We start from the raw sequence: 22,136 nt of genomic DNA, 5'->3' as shown, positions 1-22,136 counted from the left end.
ACAAGCAGTTGTTTATAGACAGAACAAATAGCTCACATGTATGCCCTATAAATTTCCAAATGGATATAAATTTTATGATTAATAATAACTTTTACTTTAAAAGTGTTACTAAATGCACAGTGGATTTTTGGCAGTTATATTTTCACAATCAATAGATGCTAAAAACACTACTGTCATGGGGAGAGGCCTTGAAAGTTCTTGACTTAGACTCGTAAAGGTTGGAAGCCTCTATTCGAAATGATTGTGCTTCCTTTTGTACACGTTGTCTAACCTTGGTATTTGAATCTATGTTCACTAATTCAAACACTTGAATATGGCAGCTCTTGAGTAAATCCCTATGTGGCATGTACAGAGAATAAACGTGGTTGCTTACAAGAGCCAAAATAACATTGCAAAATTAAAACCAAGCACAAATGCTTAAATGTACTTAATATGCTAGAAACAAATTAATAAGCTAGAAATTTACTAGATCAGAACAAGGAGAAAATCCTTGTGACTTCCACAAATGACAATCAATGTCCAATAACCTGAGTATATATTCTAAAGTTAACCCAGATTAGAAAAATGTATGATCCTTAAAATAACCAGAACCTAAATCATTTACAAATTCTCCTTGTTAATTTACACAGTTTTGGGGTCAATACTTAAAATTATAGCCAGTGGGTAGAATAATCAAACATTCTGTGGTTAAACATTGTGATCTACATTCAATGAAACCAACTGACCAAAAAACAATTCTCACCCAATTCTCAGATGTTTTATAAGCCTTCAGGTGAGATCCTATTCTATTGTGAATTGAACACTAAACAATTCTCTTTCATACAAGTCCTCTCTTTCTAACCATACACTGATAGAGTATAAAGGAGACAAGGTGAGATTTTCAAATGAACTTATGTGACTGTTCAAATCCATGATATTCACCATAAACTGCTATTTAAAAAAAAATAAATATCTGATATCAACAAGTTTCCTTGGTGTTTTACTCCTTTCTTGTAAAAGGACTCAGAAAAATTATCTGTTAAATTTCACAGGATATGAAAGCTGAGTGTTTCAGAGTTTCGATAAAATTAAAACGATGTGAGAAATATTTCTAATCTGCACAGTATAAAATGAGTAGATGCCAAAACACTCTCCATAAACCAGCAAGTGTATTAAAAATAAGAAAGATATCGAAAATAGTAGGGAAAAAAGTCTTATTACAGCATCTTCCCCCTCACTTCTAAGTTCCTGGAGACTGTTTGGGAGGTTATATAAGCACTGAGATATATATTTCTAGCAAGAATGCTTTAAGTAGGAGGTAGATGGGAGGTCAAAAATAACTATTATCTAACAGCAGAAAAATGGAGTGCAAGAAGTATTTTGTTTGCAAGCTGCAAAAAAATCAGGTTCTTTCATTATCGAAAGAAACAACGAATTAGAAACAAAGGAAGATTGTTTGTTATAAATATTCTGATAAAATCAGATCCAGCCCAGTCCTACTGAGGGCCACCTGCTTTACTTACCTATATAGCTTTATAACTGAGAACAATAATATGATTTTACTTAAGTCCTCAAAAAAGACTTAGAAATCCCCTGAGGGTAGAAGCATCTCTCCCTTTAGTGACAAAAATCGTGCTCTACACCCAGTGAGCGTTTAATAAATTTTCCCAGTGAGATTATTTATTTGTAGTATTTTGAGGCAAATATGCACAAAGATGGCCTTGCCTGGGGTCATACCTCTATTAAGAGGTAAGGCAGGGACTTCCCTGGCGGTCCAGTGCCTAGGACTCCACGTTCCCAATGCAGGGGGCATGGGTTCAATCCCTGGTCAGGGAACTAGATCCCACATGCATGCCGCAACTAAGAAGTCTCCATGCTGCAACTAAGGAGCCGGCGAGCCGCAACTAAGACCTGGTGCAACCAAATAAAGATAAATATAAAAAAAAAAAAGAGGTAAGGCAAAGACCAGAGCCCATCTTGTGTGATCTCAGGTCTTCTGTTCCTCCGAGAACTGCATCCTGGTGTAACTAAATTTCTTTAATTCCCAGTGAATGAGATGAATTGACAAAACAATACTGTAACCTCTCCCCCTACAGAGCATCCTGTAATTTAGCCAAAACTATTTTCAGAATTCTCTCCAGCGAAAGACAGACTAATTCTGCCCCTTGTGCTCTAGATCCCTTTCCTTTCATTCATAAGTTCTATTTACTACATGAGAGCATCAATGTGAAATGAAAGCCTTCTGTAAAGAGTACACATTTCTGTTGTTACTTTGAAAACAACACAAACTAGATCTTAAGGTGGACCTGCTTTTGGACTTCCTTTTTTCTTGATGAAAAGAAAGATTATGACTCTGACTTTTCTTATAATTTCAGGATGTACATCAAGATTTATTGTTAAGAATAAAAACACGGCCTTTATTCATACCTGCATGAGTTTGTATTTAAAAATTAAGTTAGAGTATAAAATTATTACCTTTAGTTTGTTTGCTTCTTTTTTGTCCCCAGCAAAAAATGAATTCTCATCAAAATGCAAAGGAAATGACCTACATTAAATAAAACATAAATAAAATATATTCTCTGCATAGAACAGAAAATATTTTCATGTATTATAAAACATTAAAAGTCCTGCTGATACCACATTTTGCTGGTCAGTGATGGATAATATAAGTAAAATAGAGTAGAATAGATAGTAAAATCAAAATTCTGATGCCCCCAAACAAATTCTTATCCTCAAATATAAAAGCTAACTGTATAATATAGTAGAAGTTATGCCCCAAACCCAACCTCTTCAACTAAATATGAAAATAATGCAAGTATCAAATACCAAAAGAATGGCTCTTAAAACTAAAAATATGTGCCTTCTAGTACATAAGTCAAAATGAAAACAAAACCAAAACTCAGTTCTAAACGATCTATGAGCAAAATTAGCTTTTAATTATTTTTTAGATAGTTTTCCTTTCTCTAAGTTGAATATTTAAGAATTTAATTTTGGATGCCACTTGTCACTCTTCTATTAATGTATAAGTTGTATAAGTTGTAATATACAATTTACTTGATTTCATGAAGTATTTCCAGAAGTAACATTTTGTTTTCTGCATCCTGAACTTTATTTCCAGTGAAGAGTTGAAAATCCTGGCGCTCAAAGAATGGTACCACTTTAGATAAAGCCCTTAATTCTATTAAGTAGAGAAAATACAAGTTCTTAAGCCTTCGTGGACCTTCTCCTTCAGTTAAAATTCCATCAAATCGCTGCTGAAATTCTGTAATGTTATGTCCCCATTTTTTTTCCAACCAGGTATCTGAGAAGAAAGAAGAATTAAATATTAAAAACTGCATTTTAAAATTAAGTAAGTTTCATTTTACTTATATTAGGTTATTGATGCCTGCAGAAGCTAATTTGATTTTATATTTTAAAATATATAATCAATACAACCATGAAAACTGTTTTACATAATTTAGCCTTTAATAGTTCCATATTAATATTTTATCTCCTAGAAGCCATCCTTAAGAGGAAAATAAACTCAATATTTTACTGAGAAACCAGGACTAATAAAATCAAATTTCTGAATGTAAACATACTCATAAAACCAAGGTACAGAAGTCAAAAATGACTATCTGACATTACTAATGAGTTTGAAGCCCTAATTAAAGTTACTATGAGTTTGTTTCTAAGAAGTAAAAGATACTTTAATTCTAGAAGAAATATGTTATTGACGAAACTCCAACGCGGTCTAATTTTTCAACAGCCTTCGTAAAGCATGAAGAGCAGCAGAAAAAATGCTTTTACCTGTTAAACTCCAGGCCTGAAGCTGGCACACAAATATAAGGATTCTGATACAATAATATCTAATGAAAAACAAACTATGCTCTTGAGAGCTTTTTTAATTCCCACAACAAAAGAACATTTCCAAAGTGACATGTATGATTTTGAGCAGCTTCTTAAAAGAAGGTGAAGAAAGCTAAGAACAGGCTGAACTTTTCCTTATAAGGTCCATGGTTCCCACATTCCTGATTACTACCATTTAAGAATAAATCTTTTACTGCCTAATATTCAATAGGGTCAATCCTTTCTCATCCAGGTAAATACCAAGAAAATCTTAAGAATATCTGAAAATAAGTGTGGTAAAGTGAATAAAAGTGAAATGTCAAATACCTTGTAGAAGATACCGTGCACTCAAATGCACATTAATGCTTGCATGGAGGCCAGAAATAAGTCTGTAGAATGCTCTTTTTTCTACACAGAGGCCTACAAAAAGTAATTTGGAAATAGAAATTTCATATGTGAAATTTGTAAGACAGAAAATTAATTTTATGTGCATTTAAAAATGAAAAAAAAATGTTATTTAAATTTGCTTAAAAATGTTCAATTACCTTCTAGCCAACTGTAAAAAGTGTTCTCTGAAATAAAAAGAAAAATAAGTCACAAGATTGTAAAAATGCCAAAATATAAGTTTTTCAAAAGTTTTAAAATACTATAGCAAATTTTTGACAAACAGTGATTCAAAGGTCCAAATTTTGTTTGTAAAGGAAAGAGAGAGGTTCTTGGTATGGATTCACTTTAAGTTCCACTTGGCAGCTCGGTCTTTAGAAGGCTTTAGCATTGCCTTAGGCGGCCCCAGCCTCATAACTTTCTGGATAAAATGTTTTATATGAGGTCAAAACACAGAATTTAAATAGTAAATCAATACATGGAAAAATACTTAGCCTTAGTAACAATTCATGCTATAAAAATTAAGAACTCATTATATACTTTTTAAAATGAGAGAAGTTGAATAAAAATTATAAAATAGTATTGGAGGTATATTATTTGTCTATAGCTGGTAGTATTATATGCCATTCAATATTTCAAAAGAGCAATTCAAGGAAATGTTACAAAAACCAAACATCGTTTATATATTATGACCTAATAAGATCAGTGTTCATATACTTAGACTTGACAGTTCTGCTTTTAGAATTATGGTCTTAAGAAATAACTCAAAATGGAGGTGGGGGGGTGGATAATCTGCAGAAGGATGATTATGTTATACATAATTTTTAAAACCTGAAATAATCAAAATATACAAGGCCTAAGCTGACATGATAGAATACTATATACTAGTTAACATGGTTGAATAATATAAAACTATTAAAATGAGAAGAATGTGGAACACGACAATGCATGAAAATGTTTATTTGAAATAATATATAAAAAGGCATAAGAAATAATTATTATAACTGTGTGAACATTCTATGTATACATTTACTAGCGATGACAAACATTGTACTATATAGTTCTTTTCACAAAGTTGTTTATAGTAATATTAATAATGAACCAAACAAGCATAAAAGTAATGGAAGAAATGACAAAGGGAATAAACAATAAATTTATATATTTATAGACTACATAAAAACATAAAACATCTGTGTGTCAGAGAACTTTATAAACAAAAGCAAAATGCAAACAACAAACTGGGTAAAATGCAAATACAACAAAGGATAATATCCTAAGTATATAAAAAGCTCACAAACTGAATAAAAATGCTAAAGTGCCCATTAAAAATGGGCAAAAAATATGAATAGAGAATTCATAAAGGGAAAATATAAATGGTAGTAACAGATAAAAATTGTTTAGCCTCACTAACAATAAAATGCAAATTAAGCATATATTGTACAACACAGGGAATGTAGCCAATATTTTAAAATAACTATAAATGGAATATAACCTTTAAAAATTGTGAATCACTATGTTGTACACCTGAAACTTATATAATATTGTACATCAACTATACCTCAATAAAAAAATAAATAAAAATTCAAATTAAAACTATAAAGATACAACTTTAAAGAGTAAAGGTAAAAATATAATAATGCAGATGAGGGTCAGGTAAAACTAGCAGGCACAATGACTGGAAGGGGTGTAAATTAGCACACCCTTCCAATGACAAAAAGCAATCTGGTCATATGTATCAAGAGCCTAAAACGTCCTTATCCTTTGATACAGTAGATCCATTTCTAGAAATCTAGGTTGTTATGGGTGAATGTTTGTGTCCCCCCTAAAATTCATATGTTGAAGCCCTAAACCCTCCCCCTAACCCCCACTGCTCCCCATGTGATGGTATTTGGAGGTGGGGTCTTTGGGAGGTAATTAGACCAAAGTAAGGTCATGAGGGTGGGGCCACCATGATGGAATTAGTGTCTTTATAAGTAGAAGAAGAGACCAGAGCTCTTTCTTTCTCTATCATGTGAGGATGCAGTAAGAAGGCCAGCTGTCTGTAAGCCAGGAAGAGGGCCCTCACCATGAACCAGATCTGCTGGCACCTTGATCATGGACTTCCCAGCCTCCAGAACTATGAGAAAATAAATGTCTTTCGTTTTAGCCATCTAGTCTATGGTATTTTGTTAGAGCACCCTGAGCTGATGAGGACATAGGCTAAGGAAGCAAGTAGACATGGTAATGATAATATATAAAACTATAAATATATCTATTATAAAAATATAGGGCTTCCCTGGTGGCGCAGTGGTTGAGAATCTGCCTGCTAATGCAGAGGACACGGGTTCGAGCCCTGGTCTGGGAAGATCCCACATGCCGCGGAGCAACTGGGCCCGTGAGCCACAATTACTGAGCATGCGCGTCTGGAGCCTGTGCTCCACAACAAGAGAGGCCGCGATAGTGAGAGGTCCGCGCACCGCGATGAAGAGTGGCCCCCACTTGCCGCAACTAGAGAAAGCCCTCGCACAGAAACGAAGACCCAACACAGCCATAAATAATAAATAAATAAATAAATAAATAAATAAATAAATAAAAAAGACCTGCATTAAAAAAAATATATATATATATATATATAAACATGTAAATAATAATAATTATCAAAATGTTAGCAGAGAAGCAGTATGAGATAGTAACTAAAGCACAGACCCTGGAGCCAAACTGCCTGATTTGAATCCTGACTCTGCTACTTACAAATCATAAGATTTTAGCTGAGTTGCTAAACCTTTCTGGGACTCATTTTCTGCCTCTATAAAATGGAGATAAAAATAATACCTCCTAGGATTGTTGGAAGGATTAAATAAACACATATTTGCAAATTGCTTTGAAAAGTACTAGCATGTCTTCTTAGCCATTATCATTATCAATTATTTTGGGGTTGTGGGATTACAAGTGATTTGTTTCCTTATTGGGAACCTCTAGGTTTTGGGGGTTTTTTTTCAAGTTTTGGACCATGAATTGCGGGGAGCAGGAGTGTGCCATTGCTTGGGACCTAGACGTCTAAAGAAATTTTCAGTTCAGTTTTATAATCCTGAAGTAGATATTCTCTGAACGTGATCCAGTTAGATAATCACCTAATATATCAGCTTTCATATTTGACTAAAATGAATACTTACAAGTATACTCATAAATAAGATATTTTCTCTAAGGACAGCCTCTACAGGTTAACAATCTTTTCTCTGATAATGAGAGACAGGTTGAGATCTTCAAATAGCAACAAAAATCATTTCAATCTCACTCATAAAGCAAAAGCATTCTCAAAAAGACAGAGTAAACCTAAAATATGTTAAAACTTTTAGCTTTACAAGTAACTTAAAGAGCTGGCAATGATACCTACACCCAAGAGTCACCACAAGCTTGGAAGACAGTAGCTCAACACTCTGATCATGTCTAGAACCTTCCTATATGAGACCTAGCAGATACTAGAGTTCAACCAGTAAAGGAGAAGTTTTCCCTGACAGAGGCTGGGGAAATGCCTAGCTTTCACATGCAATAGGTAAAATGTACCAGTGAATTATCAGAGGCTGAGGCAGGCTGTCTCTACTGCCTGATCCCAGGCACAAAGAGTCACATTTCCCTTAACCTATGCTGTCACCTCTAGAATATCAGGTAAAGAAATAAAAATTAACTTTTTCTTCGTCTCACGTGCGGGAAGAAAAAAACAAGTTTGCCCAACAAACATCTGAATGTATAAGCAAATTCATATATGTGATGTATGATAAAGACATTATACTTACCTTCACTTTTCCCTGAAAAAAGAAAACAAAATGCTTATTATTAAAAACTCCTTCCAGATGCTCCTTTTAAACTGCTACACTTCCACAGAATAAGACTTAGTAGAGGTTACTTTTAGTTCATCAGTTCACCCACATAAATAAAATCTGAGAGTGAGATGTGCCTGTGACTGCAACTCTTTCTGGTGATGAAAGGAATTATGCCCGATTTGACTAAACGGTTTCATCTCCAAGAGCCTGGATAAAAAGTATTTTCAGCTTGTCCAAGATTTAATATGGGCTGACAGGAAAGTAAAATCTAATCTATCATCTGAGAGTACTCTTAAATATCTTAAGGGCTCACAGTTATTTGGCTGTCAGAGTCTTTTTACTTACTTATTTGTTCTACAGCTATAACACAGTTTCTGCTAAAGATGTGTGTTATTGCTTCGAAACTCCCGGGACTGACATTATAAAATTTTACCTTATTCAGGAATATTTTTAAAGACTATTTGTAAGATTCAAATTATGCACAGTTCAGCAGTTTGTATGCAGCTGCTCATTAACTATTGAAAAACTGTCTTCATTTTGCCACTTTTATTTAATGCCATTATTTATTAAAGTACCATACGCTCATTGCAAATATATGTTAAAAAAAAGAAGACAAAGATAAAATAAAAAATATCATCCATAACTCCCTCTACCCAAAGATAAATACCATTTACATTTTGGTAAATGTCTTTTTTCTTTGTGTACAGGATATTTAGATATTATATCAATTATGTTTTTATAAAAAATATACATACTGTTTGATACCTGCTTCTTCTCCTAAATGTTCTATTGATCACCACTGATATAAGTGAATATAAATTTTCAGCAACATTTAGAATGGCTATATTCTACTATATGAATATACCATAATTCATTTAACCAGTTCCCTAACGATAAACATTGAAATTGTTCCCATTTATCTTTAAAATAAGTGAGGGTGGTTAATTAACTTATCAGATCATAATGTGAGTTCATAGTGAAGATCATCTCTTGCCTGGGAATTTTCATTTCATCTGATAGTAAATCAATAGTTTCCACTGAGTACCATATGTGACTCCATATAAATCCAAAAGCCTTGTTTAAAGATGCTCTTTCATTTCTAAGAATGACTAGTCTGCCAACATTTAGGGAATGTTGCAATCTCACTGCCTTCCAGGAGGAAATTCATGTTTATTGACTATGAGATCAGCAGCTTTCCAAATAAATTAAAAAAATGAAAACCATTCCACATTTGCTAAAAGTACATCAAAGATTTCATCAGTAAGTGCATATTCAGAGAACAGGGATATATATTTCCTAAGGAAAAAGCCTGAAATCATACACTTGAAATGGTGTATTCAACAAACTGTTCTGTCTATTACAGACTGGGCAGGGTTTGTAAGTTTCAATTTTTACATCCCGTCTGCACCTATACAGTGCCTAGCACATAGTAAATGGTGGATAATCATTTGTTGGAGGAACAAGTGATTTTCACTACTGTAGACAAGACCATTAAATGAGGAGGGTGAATTTCACTGATCATTTATCTAACAAACTATTCCATCTATTATGTTCCAGACTCTGTATTAAGGGATGAAATCAATAAATGCTGCCCATATGTCCAAAGTACCAGGATAGATCAATAGATACATAAATAATAGTAAAATAATGCTAGCAAGTGGAAAGAGCTGTAAGAGGAACAAAACAATACATAAGATCACTTTATGAGGAGAGAGAGATTACTTCCAGTTAAGAGGATCAGGGAAATTTGGGCGGGGAAGGCAGCATTTAAGCCACACCCTGAGTGTAAGTAGAAAATGAAAAATGTTAATGAGATATAAAGTCATGTGAGTTTGAAATCAGACTCCCAATATATACAACAATTTCAAGTTTTAGGAAAGATGTGAGGCAGAAGTTTTTTGGATATTCATTCAACTAAAAGATGAGTACAAATAGTAGAAAGCCTGAACACACACATTCTGCAAAAATGCATAAAGGAATAAATGTATAGGGCTTCCCTGGTGGCGCAGTGGTTGAGAATCTGCCTGCCAATGCAGGGGACACGGGTTCGAGCCCTGGTCTGGGAAGATCCCACATGCCGCGGAGCGACTAGGCCCGTGAGCCACAATTACTGAGCCTGCGCGTCTGGAGCCTGTGCTCCGCAACAAGAGAGGCCGCGATAGTGAGAGGCCCGCGCACCGCGATGAAGAGTGGCCCCCACTTGCCGCAACTAGAGAAAGCCCTCGCACAGAAACGAAGACCCAACACAGCCATAAATAAAATAAATTAATTAATTAATTAATTAAAAAAAAAATAAATGTATAACAAACTTAATCCTATGATAGTCTAACACAATGAACTTCATTACAAAAATACTCCTTACTGAAGTGTAAATATTTTCAACACCAATTTCTCTGCAAGAGTGAGACATAACTTCAGTGAAAGCAAGAATATATGATCTCAACTGCTCTTGCCAACCCTTATCTTGCCTTCTCCTTCCTTCTAACCAAAGTTCACTGGCTGAAAAATAACAGTGCAAATAAATAACTCACCGTGACCAGAAGCCAAAGGATTTAAAGGTCTTTTAATTGTCTGTGGCCTACAAACAAAAGAATTAAAGTATAAAGTATAAAATATAAATATGTTACCCATCATGTTATAATTATATAAGTAAAAGTGAAATTATCTCAGAAAGTTTTTTAATGACTATATCCAAAATAAAATTGTTTTACTGACCTTATAAAATATTTATTTTCTCTAAATGCTTTAAGGGAGGGTGGTTATTTGTTTTAGTGATAATAGTCTCTGATCTTTTCCCATTGTAGTAGCCAGAAAGTCATTTCCTAATCACTTTTTCAAACAAAGGAAGAAAAAGATACCAGTCAAGCTCTTCTCCTAGAGTTACTAATATGTTTTTATATATATCATATATGTGTGTGTGTGTCACAAAGTACACTCCTACTTGAAAGACAAGCAAAAAATATAAATACCCAACACAAGCACTAAAATAAAAAAGGGAAAAAACAGTGTGGGTAGATTATTTTCCACTTTGGTAATTTTAAGTACCTCAGTTTGCCCTGGTAATTTTAAGTACATCAGTTTGCCCTGAGGCCATCAAGTTTGTTATGATTTCAATAATAGGTAGTTTTTAACAAGAAAAAAAAGAGAAAGTTAGTATGTCACTAAAGTGTTTTTAAATCTCAAAATAAATATTCATTAGTATCTTTAGTAGAGTGCAGGGATTGTTTTAATGTCCTTTTATCTATTTTACAAATTTGCACAGCTTGAGACATTTTTGGGAACAGAACATGTAAGCTGTATTTTAACATCCTCAATTTAGTGCCTCATACATTGTTTATATTTTAGAAATATTATGGGGACCATGATATAAACTAGTTAGGAAATAACTACAAAACTTATACAAAATCTAACAAATGCTTTAGTTGGACTTTTAGTTCACATCAAAAAAAAATTAAGGGAAAAAACCTTTAAAGTAAGTCAATAAACTCAGTAAACCAAACATTCCTAATAATAGTCAAGAGAATTTAAATGAAACACATGGCAGAAATGAGTAAATAATGAAAACTCTCCACTTCCCAAACTGTAGAAATTCTGCAAGTCAAAAGAAGAAATTGCTGATCTCTTATGCTTATATTTGACATAAAAAGTGAAATGTATTTTTGCCACATTTGGGAACTCCAGAAATCTTCCCAGAACTATCCCCATCTCTGAGATAGCGTAACGCTTGTGTGCACACAGGCACGCACAAACACATGCATCCCTTCCAAAAACCAATACGTACATTGTTTACAGTCTAGAGGCTTACAAGTGGGCAAACTTGAAGCATGTCTCAGTCTCTCAATGATCAAATTGACAGCTTCCATTGTAGTGGGTAACAGTACAAATGGGGTTCTTCCACTTACTAGATCTTTGACACTAGGCAAATCACTTAACCTTTCCAACTCTCAGTTTCTCCATCTATAAACAGTGATGACTACAACACAGGGTTATTACAAGGGCTAAAGGAGAAAAATGTATGTAACATACTTAGCACAATACCTGGCACACCGTGAGCGCTCAAATGTTACCCATTATAATTATTCTCTGAAAAGAATTTAACTTTAAAGCAGGTAAAATAACTATAGCCACAAAAAGAGGAGTATAGAGCACCAAAAAGAGAATTAGGAATTATACATCCTAATCTATTCCCTGCCACTAACTATATGATCTCTCTGGCTCTAGGTTACCTCATCTATAAAATGAGATTCTAGTACAGCAGAAACTAACAGAACATTGTAAAGCAACTATACTCCAGTAAAAATTAATTTAAAAAATTAGATTCTATAATTCACTTAAGGAACATTTGTGAAATGCCTACAGTACTCCCATAAAAGTCTAACACTGTTCTAAGTCTTTTAAAGAACAAAGAATTATTTGTTGAAACGCATGTCCACATGTTTCCCCAGAGGGGAACTGGATTAATGAACAAGTACATTTCCATGTCCAAATACATCCTTTAATAAGGTGAATTTGATTTGTTCTTTTAAATCATTGTGATTTTGTTTATTTGTTTATAAAGAGAAATGAACACATCTTTCAGGAATTTCGAAATGAAAATGACACGTACTTAAAACAGTTTTCTTCATAGATGACATTCCATATCTTCCAAGCATCTGGTCCCTTGTAACCCGTGTAGCGCTCAGGATTAAGGAGCAAATCGACATATTCAGCATCAGGAGACTGTATGTCTGTAAAACAAAATGTTTTAATAATCTTTCTTCTTTTCAGTAACCTTAAAAAGCTAATATGACAGACTGTGTTCCATCGATTCTAAGGCACCACAAATGTAACAATGCATCTAGGATTTAAAAACACCTTTTTAGAAGAAATCCTAAAAAGAAGGGAAAAGAAGGAACAAACACAGCCACATTAAATTACACACTGTTTACAAAAGCATCTTGGTTTTAGAAATGGTAAAAAAAACTATAGGAACATGTGAATTTTAGAATTGAAGGAACATAGTAATTCAATTCTTATAAGCTATCCAGGCAAAGAATATACCATACATTTCTCATCACATTAACCACAAGCAGTTCATCAGTAACTAAGGTAAATGAAGACATATTAGTACCATACAGTTTGTTACCAAATACTTCCTTCTTACATGACCACCATCAGGATCCACTACAAAGCTGTCCCAAAGGTATAATCCTAAATATTCAAAAAGTTATAAGCAGGATGATATTTGTATCAGCATTATTTATAAAAGGGAAAATCAGAAGCAACCTAAATGTCCAAGAGAGCAGAGCACGGTCTCTGGAGCGCGAGTGCCTGGGTTAGAATCCAGGCCCCAATACTTATTCACTTCGGAACCCTGGTCAAGTTATGTAAATTCTCTATGCCTTGGTGCCCTCATTTGTAAAATGGAGATAATACTCACAGCATTACTGTGAGACATAAAGAAGTTTATATGTGCAGAGTGCTTAGAACAACAGTAGGAGTATAATAAATATTAGCTATGGCACTGGTATTATGCTATATCTTAATAGACCATTTTACAGTCAACAGAACTGTTAAGTACAAAGGCTGTCTAATAAAATGAAAAGATAAGCATTATAGAAAAGTTAATTACAGAGATATATGGAAAACATACCAAAATTGGTGGGATATTGGTTTCTCATACGTTCTATAAATTTGTATAATGTGTTACAACTTCAAAATAAAACCAAAAAAATATGGCCCCTGGTCCTCAGTGGCTCTGGGGAATTAGTTAATAACACAGTAATACCGGACTCATCGATAAAGCTTAACAGTATGAACCAACAAAGAATGAGGAAGTGAGTGAAAATGGCCTCAAAGCAACCAAAGTAGATGACAAAAATCTGAGCAGAAAGATGCTTACACGAGACTCCATCAAGCTCTCTAGAGTACCTACTTCTCATTTAAAAAACAAAGATAAAATTATGCTTGGTTATTTTTATCCCAATTCACAGTTCATTAGAGTCATCAATTAGGGGCAGATTTGCTTCTAGAAACAGCCCAGTGACAGCACCTAGAAATAACTGAGAGTCCAAAGCAGAAGTAGCAATTAAAATAACTAGAAGAAGTAAAAATAAAAATTAAAAAAACAAATCTGCATGGAATCACCTAGTTCAGGAACAGATATCTCTGTTCATCTCAATTAATACTATAGGTATTACCTCAGTATAGCAAATTATAATAAATTCATAAAAAATAACTCTAACTCTTAAAATATATATATAAATAACACTCAGCATCTAGAACTTTAAGACAGAAAACTAATCACCAAGGAATGATTAAATTTTTAATATCTTGCCTCGTTAGAGATAAACATTAGTTGACATAATTTTACTTACAACAAATACCTCCTCTCTCCCAACTTTACTAAAAAAAAGGTTACTATAACCTTATTTTGCCAGATAACAAAAGCTCAAATTTCTAATTAGGATTTACAAAATACCTTCTATCCTCTACATACCGTTTACATACATTATTCATTCCTTATAAAGCTGTCCTTTTTTTTTTTTTTAATATTTACCCTCCTTTAACAGAAGAAACAAATATAAATGGACAAGTTATTCACCCAAGATAACAGAACTCCACCATATAAGGAGTGACTTATTGATTTGTGACACAAATGTAAGCATGTAGTCTTCAAAGGATATTTTGGTTAAAGTATTACCATTCTTTCTCTAACACTGCAGGCCTAAAAAAATTATGCTGCATGTTATAAGTTGAATTTTATCTCACATAGCAATGTTTAAGCCAAAGAATCCTTGCAGAAAAGACGGCAAAGTTAGGGTTGGTAGAGCATTTTATTCCCCTTTCTTTACTGGCCTAAAGCTAGATATAAGTCTACAGTTCTTTACCCAACACCCTTGGGGCCAAATGTATTTTGGAAATCAGAACTTTTCAGATTTTAGAAAGGTAATACAGTACATGCAACATATGTTCAATATTATTCTAGCAGGGACTGGGACAGCAACCTTTAATCAAACACATAAAAACATGAATATAAACATGCAGTAAAAACATGAATATTCACACTGAATGAATCTGTACTAAATTTAAGGGGAAAAATGTTCATTTTTCAAAGTTTTCAGATTTGGGAATTAGGAATAAAGGATTATAGATATGTATCTGCCAAAATATGGTAATAGTTTTTATTAAGGAAAGCATATGTATCTTTTTTTTTCCAAAATGAGGCCACAAATTAAAAATAAGTACTCTCCCTTTTTCTTCCCTCTTTTTTTGGGGGGGAAGGGGTGTTGCAAGATTCATCTTTTGCTTATAATTAAAATGATCTATATCGTTCTTTTCACTGATTTTTTAGAAGATCATTAATCTGTTCCAAAAGAACCAAAGAAGGATACAAAAACTCAATTTGGTTTAATTTTGTTTAGCCAATTAAAAGGCTAACAAACTTACAAAAAAGGAGATACTAAAAAAAAAGGAAGACTAGGAGAATCTATAAATCTAAATAAATAAATCCATAAATCAAATGGTTCTAATGGGTCCTAGGGCTCCTAGGTTTTAATGATATCAGAGCTCTGGCTTAGTTTTAGATGTCACAGACATAACTCATGGTTCGTTTTTCTCTTTTCCAAAAATAACACAGACCATCATTAAGGAAAATGTTTAACAATCCAAGGCCAATATATCAAAAGCAGGTTTTTGCAATCTCTACCTTTTATCTATTTATGCAAAATACCTGTATATATCACAAAAATTATATATATTACTAAGTACACAGAACTGCAAAACTCAGGAGGTAAATTTTTCTTTTCCAGAAACTGGGTTTTCTTTTTAAATTGTTTTCTTGTGGTAAAATATATATAACATGAGATTTGCCATTTTAACCATGTTTAAGAGCACAATTCAATGGCATTAATTGTATACATTCACAATGTTATGCAACCATCATTGCTGTTTCCAAACTTTTCTATGACCTCAAACAGAAACACTGTAACCATTAAGCAATAACTCCCCATTCTCCCCTCCCCCTAACTCCTGGTCACCTCAAATCTACCTACTGCCTCTATCAATTTGCCTACTCTCTATATATCATATAAGTGGAATCATACAATATTTGTCCTTTTGTGTCTGGCCTATTTCATTTATCTTAACGTTTTCAATGTTTATCCATATTGCAGCATGTATCAGAACTTCATTTCTTTTTACGGCTGAATAGTATTCCATTGTACGTGTATACCACACTTTGTTTATACATTCATCTGCTGATGGATACTTGGGTTGTTTCCACCTTTTGGCTGTTGTGAATAATGCTGCTGTGAACATGGGTGTACAAGTATTTGCTTCCCTGTCTTCAATATTTTTGGGTATATGCTGAGGAGTTGAACTGTTAAGTCATATGGTAATTCTGTGTTTAGCTTTTTGAGGAACTGCCAAACTGTTAGAAATAATTTTTTAAATTATTTTAAAAGAATTTCTTTTCCTTAGGCACAATCTTAATATGCATAAAAAAATGTTATACCATCAGCTTCACAGAAGTTGTCTGAGGAATCATCATGCTTGGTCCACTGAAGAACAGCCTTCTGTGTTTCTTCACTTTAAACAAAGAAAAGAAATAGAGTTATTCTTTTTCTTAAGTTAACATTTCACATGAAAAAGCGTAAAATACTACTGCAAAAAAACCCCAAACCTTAGAGATTCATCCACAGCTCCAAGTCGTTCGGCTTGCTCACATTCTTCAATGAGATTATTGGCTTCTTCAGAATACTAAAACAAAAGGGAAATAAATAGAATTCAACTGATTGCATTTTTAAAACTCTTAAAAAAGAATTTCAAAGGAATTTGGGGTTCTTTTATACATAGCTCCATCCCCCTGGCTTCAAAACTTAAAAAAACAAAAACTTAGCCCCACTTTCCTCGTGAAGCTAAAACATAAAAGTCTTTGCCCTTTGTTTTGTTGACAAACACGATTTACTATTATGTTTGACAAAATAAAGAATAGTTTATAGTCTGATAACTCATTGTCAAAATGTCCATTAAGAAAATCTTTGAGGTTAAAGAAATCACTTGGCAAGGAGTCATAGAGCAATGTCCCGCTCTCCTAATGACCTAACTGTGAGCATCAGTTTTCTCTTCCATAAAATAAGTGGTTGGGCTAGATCTTGTGTGTCTACGATCCATCTCAGCTCTAAATGTCATGATTCTAAAAATGCCCTGGAGTCTACCAAATCTTATAAAAAGTATTCCAGTATCTTTAGGTGCTTAACATATATTCTTTAACAACCATATTTCGTCTCAGTGTCTAAGTCACTATATATATTCTGCTAGCTGTGTACATGGCACAGGGGAAGTGAGTGTGGATCATGAGATTTCACAACACACCAGTCATCACCACCGTACAGCTAAGAGACAACACTGGAAGCAGGAGGCCACAAATTCAATCACTCAACAAATATTAACTGAGTGCCTATTATGTCCTTATTGTGAGGATGACCACACAAATGACTGTCCAGACTAGGACTCTTTTGAGGATAAAAGGGAACACTAAAATAACTGAAATGACACATTTTTTCGAAACACTTATGTACTGAATTGCAACGTTGTTTCATTACGTTGGTCGACCTAAAGACAGTTCAATTCAAAAACTACTTTCAAAAATGAAATTCTTTTATACATAATTAAGTATTAATGCGTAAAGGGATATGCTGTATTCAGCCTACTCTCAAATGGTTCAGAAAACAAGACGAATATGTATATAGAAAAAGCATGCTAAAACAAATGAGGCAAAATATTAAAAATTAGTGAATGTTTATAAAAAGTGTACAAAATGCCTTTATATTAATATTGCTACTTTTCTATAAGTTAGACATTATTTCAAAATAAAAAGTTAAAAATACTTACCAAAAAGTAAACAAAATTGTTCAAAAGATAACATATACCTATGTATTTTAATATACCTATGTATATTTAAAATAAAAAATTTTAAACTTTATTATTATAATTACCTGAATATTAAAACATAAGTTAAACAAAATAACTTTTCTTAGTTCCTACTTAATAATTTAATCAGCTTTGTAAGTCACATCTGTCTCAAAACTATGTCATTGGCATTTTTCCTGAAGAAAAATAATTTTTCCAATACGCTTATTATTTTCAATGTTTCATAAAATTGCCCACAATCGTCTTCAAAGTTAATTTTAAGGTTAATTTGAAATCATCCATACCTTCAACTGACTCTTCCCTGCAGATATAATTTTTAATTGAGAAAATATTATCTCCACAGGTAAATATATGAAAATATTTTAGCCCACAAATTTTTGCAGTTCTATTCTTTGCCTGTAAAGTAAATACTTCAGTAAATATTCTAAGATAAAACTCATCAAATAAGTTGTCTTTATTTTTTAAATTATTTTAAATGTTTTGCCAAATAGAGATTCTATGAAATTGTAAGCCTTCTTAATTTCATTCCATTTCAGGTCAGAATATAAATTTATCCAGTTAAAAGCAAGAGTTCACCAAGAGGAGACTCTTCCCACAAGGGGAGATTCTCCAAAATACAATTATAAAATTTCAGAATTTAATCTAGTACACCATTTGAACTTTCCTCGCTTAATGTGTACAATTCCTCCCTAGTTTTCATAGGAATAAATATTTAAGGTCTTTGTTTACAAGCTTTGTTATAATAAGTGTAACTTGTTAAACCTTCAAAAGCTGCAATTTGTTTTGTTCTTTTCTTTAAGCATTCCACTAATTCATACTTTGAATAATGATTTTCTACTGATTTTGAAAATGCAACCAACATTTAGAGGGCTCATTTATTAAAAATCAATCAACACCAATGAAGGACTCTTGGGTTGTTTTACAAAATAGTTCTTCAAAGGCTCAAACATTTATAAAATTGGATTGATGATGGACAGCAAAGAAAGTCCTACTGCCATGCTAAAGTAATATTTTCTTCAGCATCATCTTCATTTCAAAACTTTATAGTCATTACTTAGTATATAACATAAAAACAAAAACCTACATATTTTGACAATTACCACTTCTATCTTAAGTGGTAAGATATCACAGCATGTTTGGATGCAGTTATGAATTATGTATGTACCTCAACCAATTACAAATTCATTTCTGCTCCACAGGTTTCTTGATTTAGTAAGGACATTGTTTTTACCAGGACATTGTTTTTACCAAAATCTATATGTGTATTATCACCACAAAACAAACCCTTTGTCTTCAATTTTGAACTTTAAATGAATTTATACTAACATTCAGTGACAAATGTTTTCCTTCAACAGAATGAACTTCCAAAAGTTTTACTTTGAGTCCATCAACTGAATGGAAAAATCAAACAATTTTTGGAATTAAATGATTTTCTATTGGAAACAGCTGATAATGGCATCATCTAATAATGTGCAAAGCTCTGCACTGGAGCCAACACATTAATAGCTATGACTTCACTCTGTGTATGAATAAGAAAATGCAGAATCAAAAATGAGCAAAATTAGTTTAGATCTAAGGTGGAAAGAGTGCAGAACAGTGGTTTCCTCTAGGGAAGGAGTATGGATTGACTGGGACAGAGTATGAAGCAACTTTCTAGGGTAACAGTAACGTTCTATATTGAAACAGAAGCCTAAGTTACACAGGTGTATGCATTTAACAAATACACACTTAAGACTTGTGCACTTCATTGTATATTAATTTTATGAAACATACATGTAAGCAAATATTGGACTCTACTTAATGATATACTTCCAGTTATGTATATATCTAGTTAATGACATATAGTGAGGGCAATGTGTACTGATGCTCACAATTTATTTGAAATGAATCAAAAAAATAAGATGGTTTAATGGATGGCTAGAAGGATTGACAGATGGACAGATATGTGGTAAAGTGAGTTTATGAAATGTTAATGGAAGAATCTAGGTAATTAGTATAAGAGTATTCTCAGGAAAATTCCTTCAACTTTGCTGTATGCATGAAAATTTTCATAAAAAAATATCAGAAAAATTTAATTTAGAACAGTTATTTAGTCTAAATGAAAAATCACATATCCCAGAATGATATGTAAATGCACTGTCTCCAGCTACACATGTCAAATTGTTGTCTTAAACACAATCTTCTTAAAACAAACACTACCTTACAAAGTAGATGCTAAGGCTGTGTCAGCAGATCTGTGTGTTTGGATTTTCATATGATCAGTGATACTTCCATGGCCCTTATGGATAGTAAACGATGACCTTTGTGCAAGTTATATGTCATCATCAACTGTTCTAAGAAACGGAAATTCAGTACGTCATTTTTCATTAAACATGTACTTCCTTTTTCCTCTTTTAGTTATTTCAGGCAAAAGGATTCATTGTAAAATTTTAAAAGTACTAAATAGTAATAAGTGGTTGATTTGCACTATGCAATAAAGGATAAAGCCACTATAAAGGACTACTCTCTGTATGCAGGATTGCTCATCCTCTGTTTCCCATACATATTTCTCATAAGCCTAACCTATAATTTCCCAGGTTTTTCACTGACCAGTCAAATGGCAGCTTGGCAGCTTAAGATATATCACAGGTATGACACATACCACAGTACAAATGGCTGCTAACTCCAAAAGACCAGCAGCACAGCAGTGGCCAATGCTTCTCCCCCCACTTGCCAAGACTGTAAGGACACAGGGAGGGGGAAGGGTAAGCTGGGACGAAGTGAGAGAGTGGCATGGACAGATACACACTACCAAATGTAAAATAGATAGCTAGTGGGAAGCAGGTGCATAGCGCAGGGAGATCAGCTCGGTGCTTTGTGACCACCTAGAGGGGTGGGATAGGGAGGGTGGGAGGCAGACGCAAGAGGGAGGGCACATGGGGGTATATGTATACATATAGCTGACTCACTTTGTTATACAGCAGAAACACACCATTGTAAAGCAATTATACTCCAATAAAGATGTTAAAAAAAAAAAAAAAAGACTGTAAGGAGTTAGCTGTCCCCAGCCATTTGTGACTGACTGAAATTATTTTATCAGTAGTCACCTAGGATGTTGTCTTTGAAAGAAAGGTTTAGTTTCTTTACATCGAGAAAAGGTCAGGAGAAGAAGGACACGTTATTATTGGTCATCTTTGTGTTGAAGTAAGAAGTCTTTAGTGTACATACATCTGAAAGATTATATAAGAGAGAAGACAACAGAGGAAGCTAGAAATACAAAGCATTTGGTCAACCAAATCTATCCTAACTTATTTTAATGCAACTGTTAATATTTTATTTAAAAAATTTAAAACTCAAGACAAATAATAAATCAGACAGGATGCCAGAACAACAAGCATAAACTGGTTCTGTCCCAGGCAAACCTTGGCATATGGTCACTTTATTTGTTCTTGTTACTAAATAAGGGCTTTGGATTTTACTGCAAGGGAGACGGGACACTTTAAACAGAGGAGAGATACAATCGGATTTCTTTGTTTAAAAAAAAAATCACTCTGGGGCTTCCCTGGTGGCACAGTGGTTAAGAATCCACCTGCCAATGCAGGGGACAAGGGTTCGAGCCCTGGTCTGGGAAGATCCCACATGCTGCAGAGCAGCTAAGCCCATGTGCCACAACTACTGAGCCTGCGCTCTAGAGCCCACGAGCCACAACTACTGAAGCCCGCGCACCCTAGAGCCCGTGCTCCTCAACAAGAGAAGCTGCCGCAATGAGAAGCCCGTGCACCACAACGAAGAGTAGCCCCCGCTCGCTGCAATTAGAGAAAGCCCAAGGGCGGCAACGAAGAACCAACACAGCCAAAAATAAATAAATAAATAAATTTATTGAAAAAAAAAATCACTCTGGCTGCTGTCTTTAGAACAGACTAATATAGAGAGCATGGTTAGAAGTAGGCAGACCATTTAAGAGGCTACTGCCATAATCCAGACAAAAAGTGATAATGACTTGAAATACAGCAGTAGCAATAAAGATTGTAAGATTCTGGGTGTATTTTAAAACCCTGTAATCAAAAATTGAATTTGTTCACCAAAAAGGCCTCGAAACAATGACAACCCAGTAAGAATTAGCACCGCAATGGCTCGGGTTATGATCACTAAACACCATTTCTCACTAAAAGAGCTAAGCATTCCTTAGAAAAGTGGTTAATTTCAAGACTGAAGCACGAAAGGTACAAACTAAGCCTAGGACATCTTTTCATA

General features: G+C 33.7%; 1 protein-coding gene across 4 annotated transcripts in view; it reads right to left on the bottom strand.

The window, feature by feature from the left end:
* ERO1A (endoplasmic reticulum oxidoreductase 1 alpha) overlaps nt 1-22,136 on the bottom strand; it is a 44,112-nt gene that overhangs the window by 6,547 nt on the left and 15,429 nt on the right. For 2 of the 4 annotated variants that reach the window (XM_068545412.1, XM_068545414.1), the window contains exons 5-13: nt 16,654-16,730; nt 16,486-16,559; nt 12,598-12,718; nt 10,523-10,569; nt 7,965-7,976; nt 4,353-4,379; nt 4,135-4,227; nt 3,034-3,280; nt 2,455-2,524 (exon numbers count right to left, since the gene is read on the bottom strand). In XM_068545412.1, coding sequence (XP_068401513.1) covers nt 2,455-2,524; nt 3,034-3,280; nt 4,135-4,227; nt 4,353-4,379; nt 7,965-7,976; nt 10,523-10,569; nt 12,598-12,718; nt 16,486-16,559; nt 16,654-16,730 — 768 coding nt within the window. The remainder of the gene's footprint in view (nt 1-2,454; nt 2,525-3,033; nt 3,281-4,134; nt 4,228-4,352; nt 4,380-7,964; nt 7,977-10,522; nt 10,570-12,597; nt 12,719-16,485; nt 16,560-16,653; nt 16,731-22,136) is intronic. The other 2 variants (XM_068545413.1, XM_068545415.1) reach the window with 1 other exon arrangement.

Source organism: Eschrichtius robustus, chromosome 1, assembly GCF_028021215.1.
Source record: "Eschrichtius robustus isolate mEscRob2 chromosome 1, mEscRob2.pri, whole genome shotgun sequence".
NCBI lineage: Eukaryota > Metazoa > Chordata > Mammalia > Artiodactyla > Eschrichtiidae > Eschrichtius > Eschrichtius robustus.
This window is presented reverse-complemented; position numbering and strand designations above follow the sequence as displayed.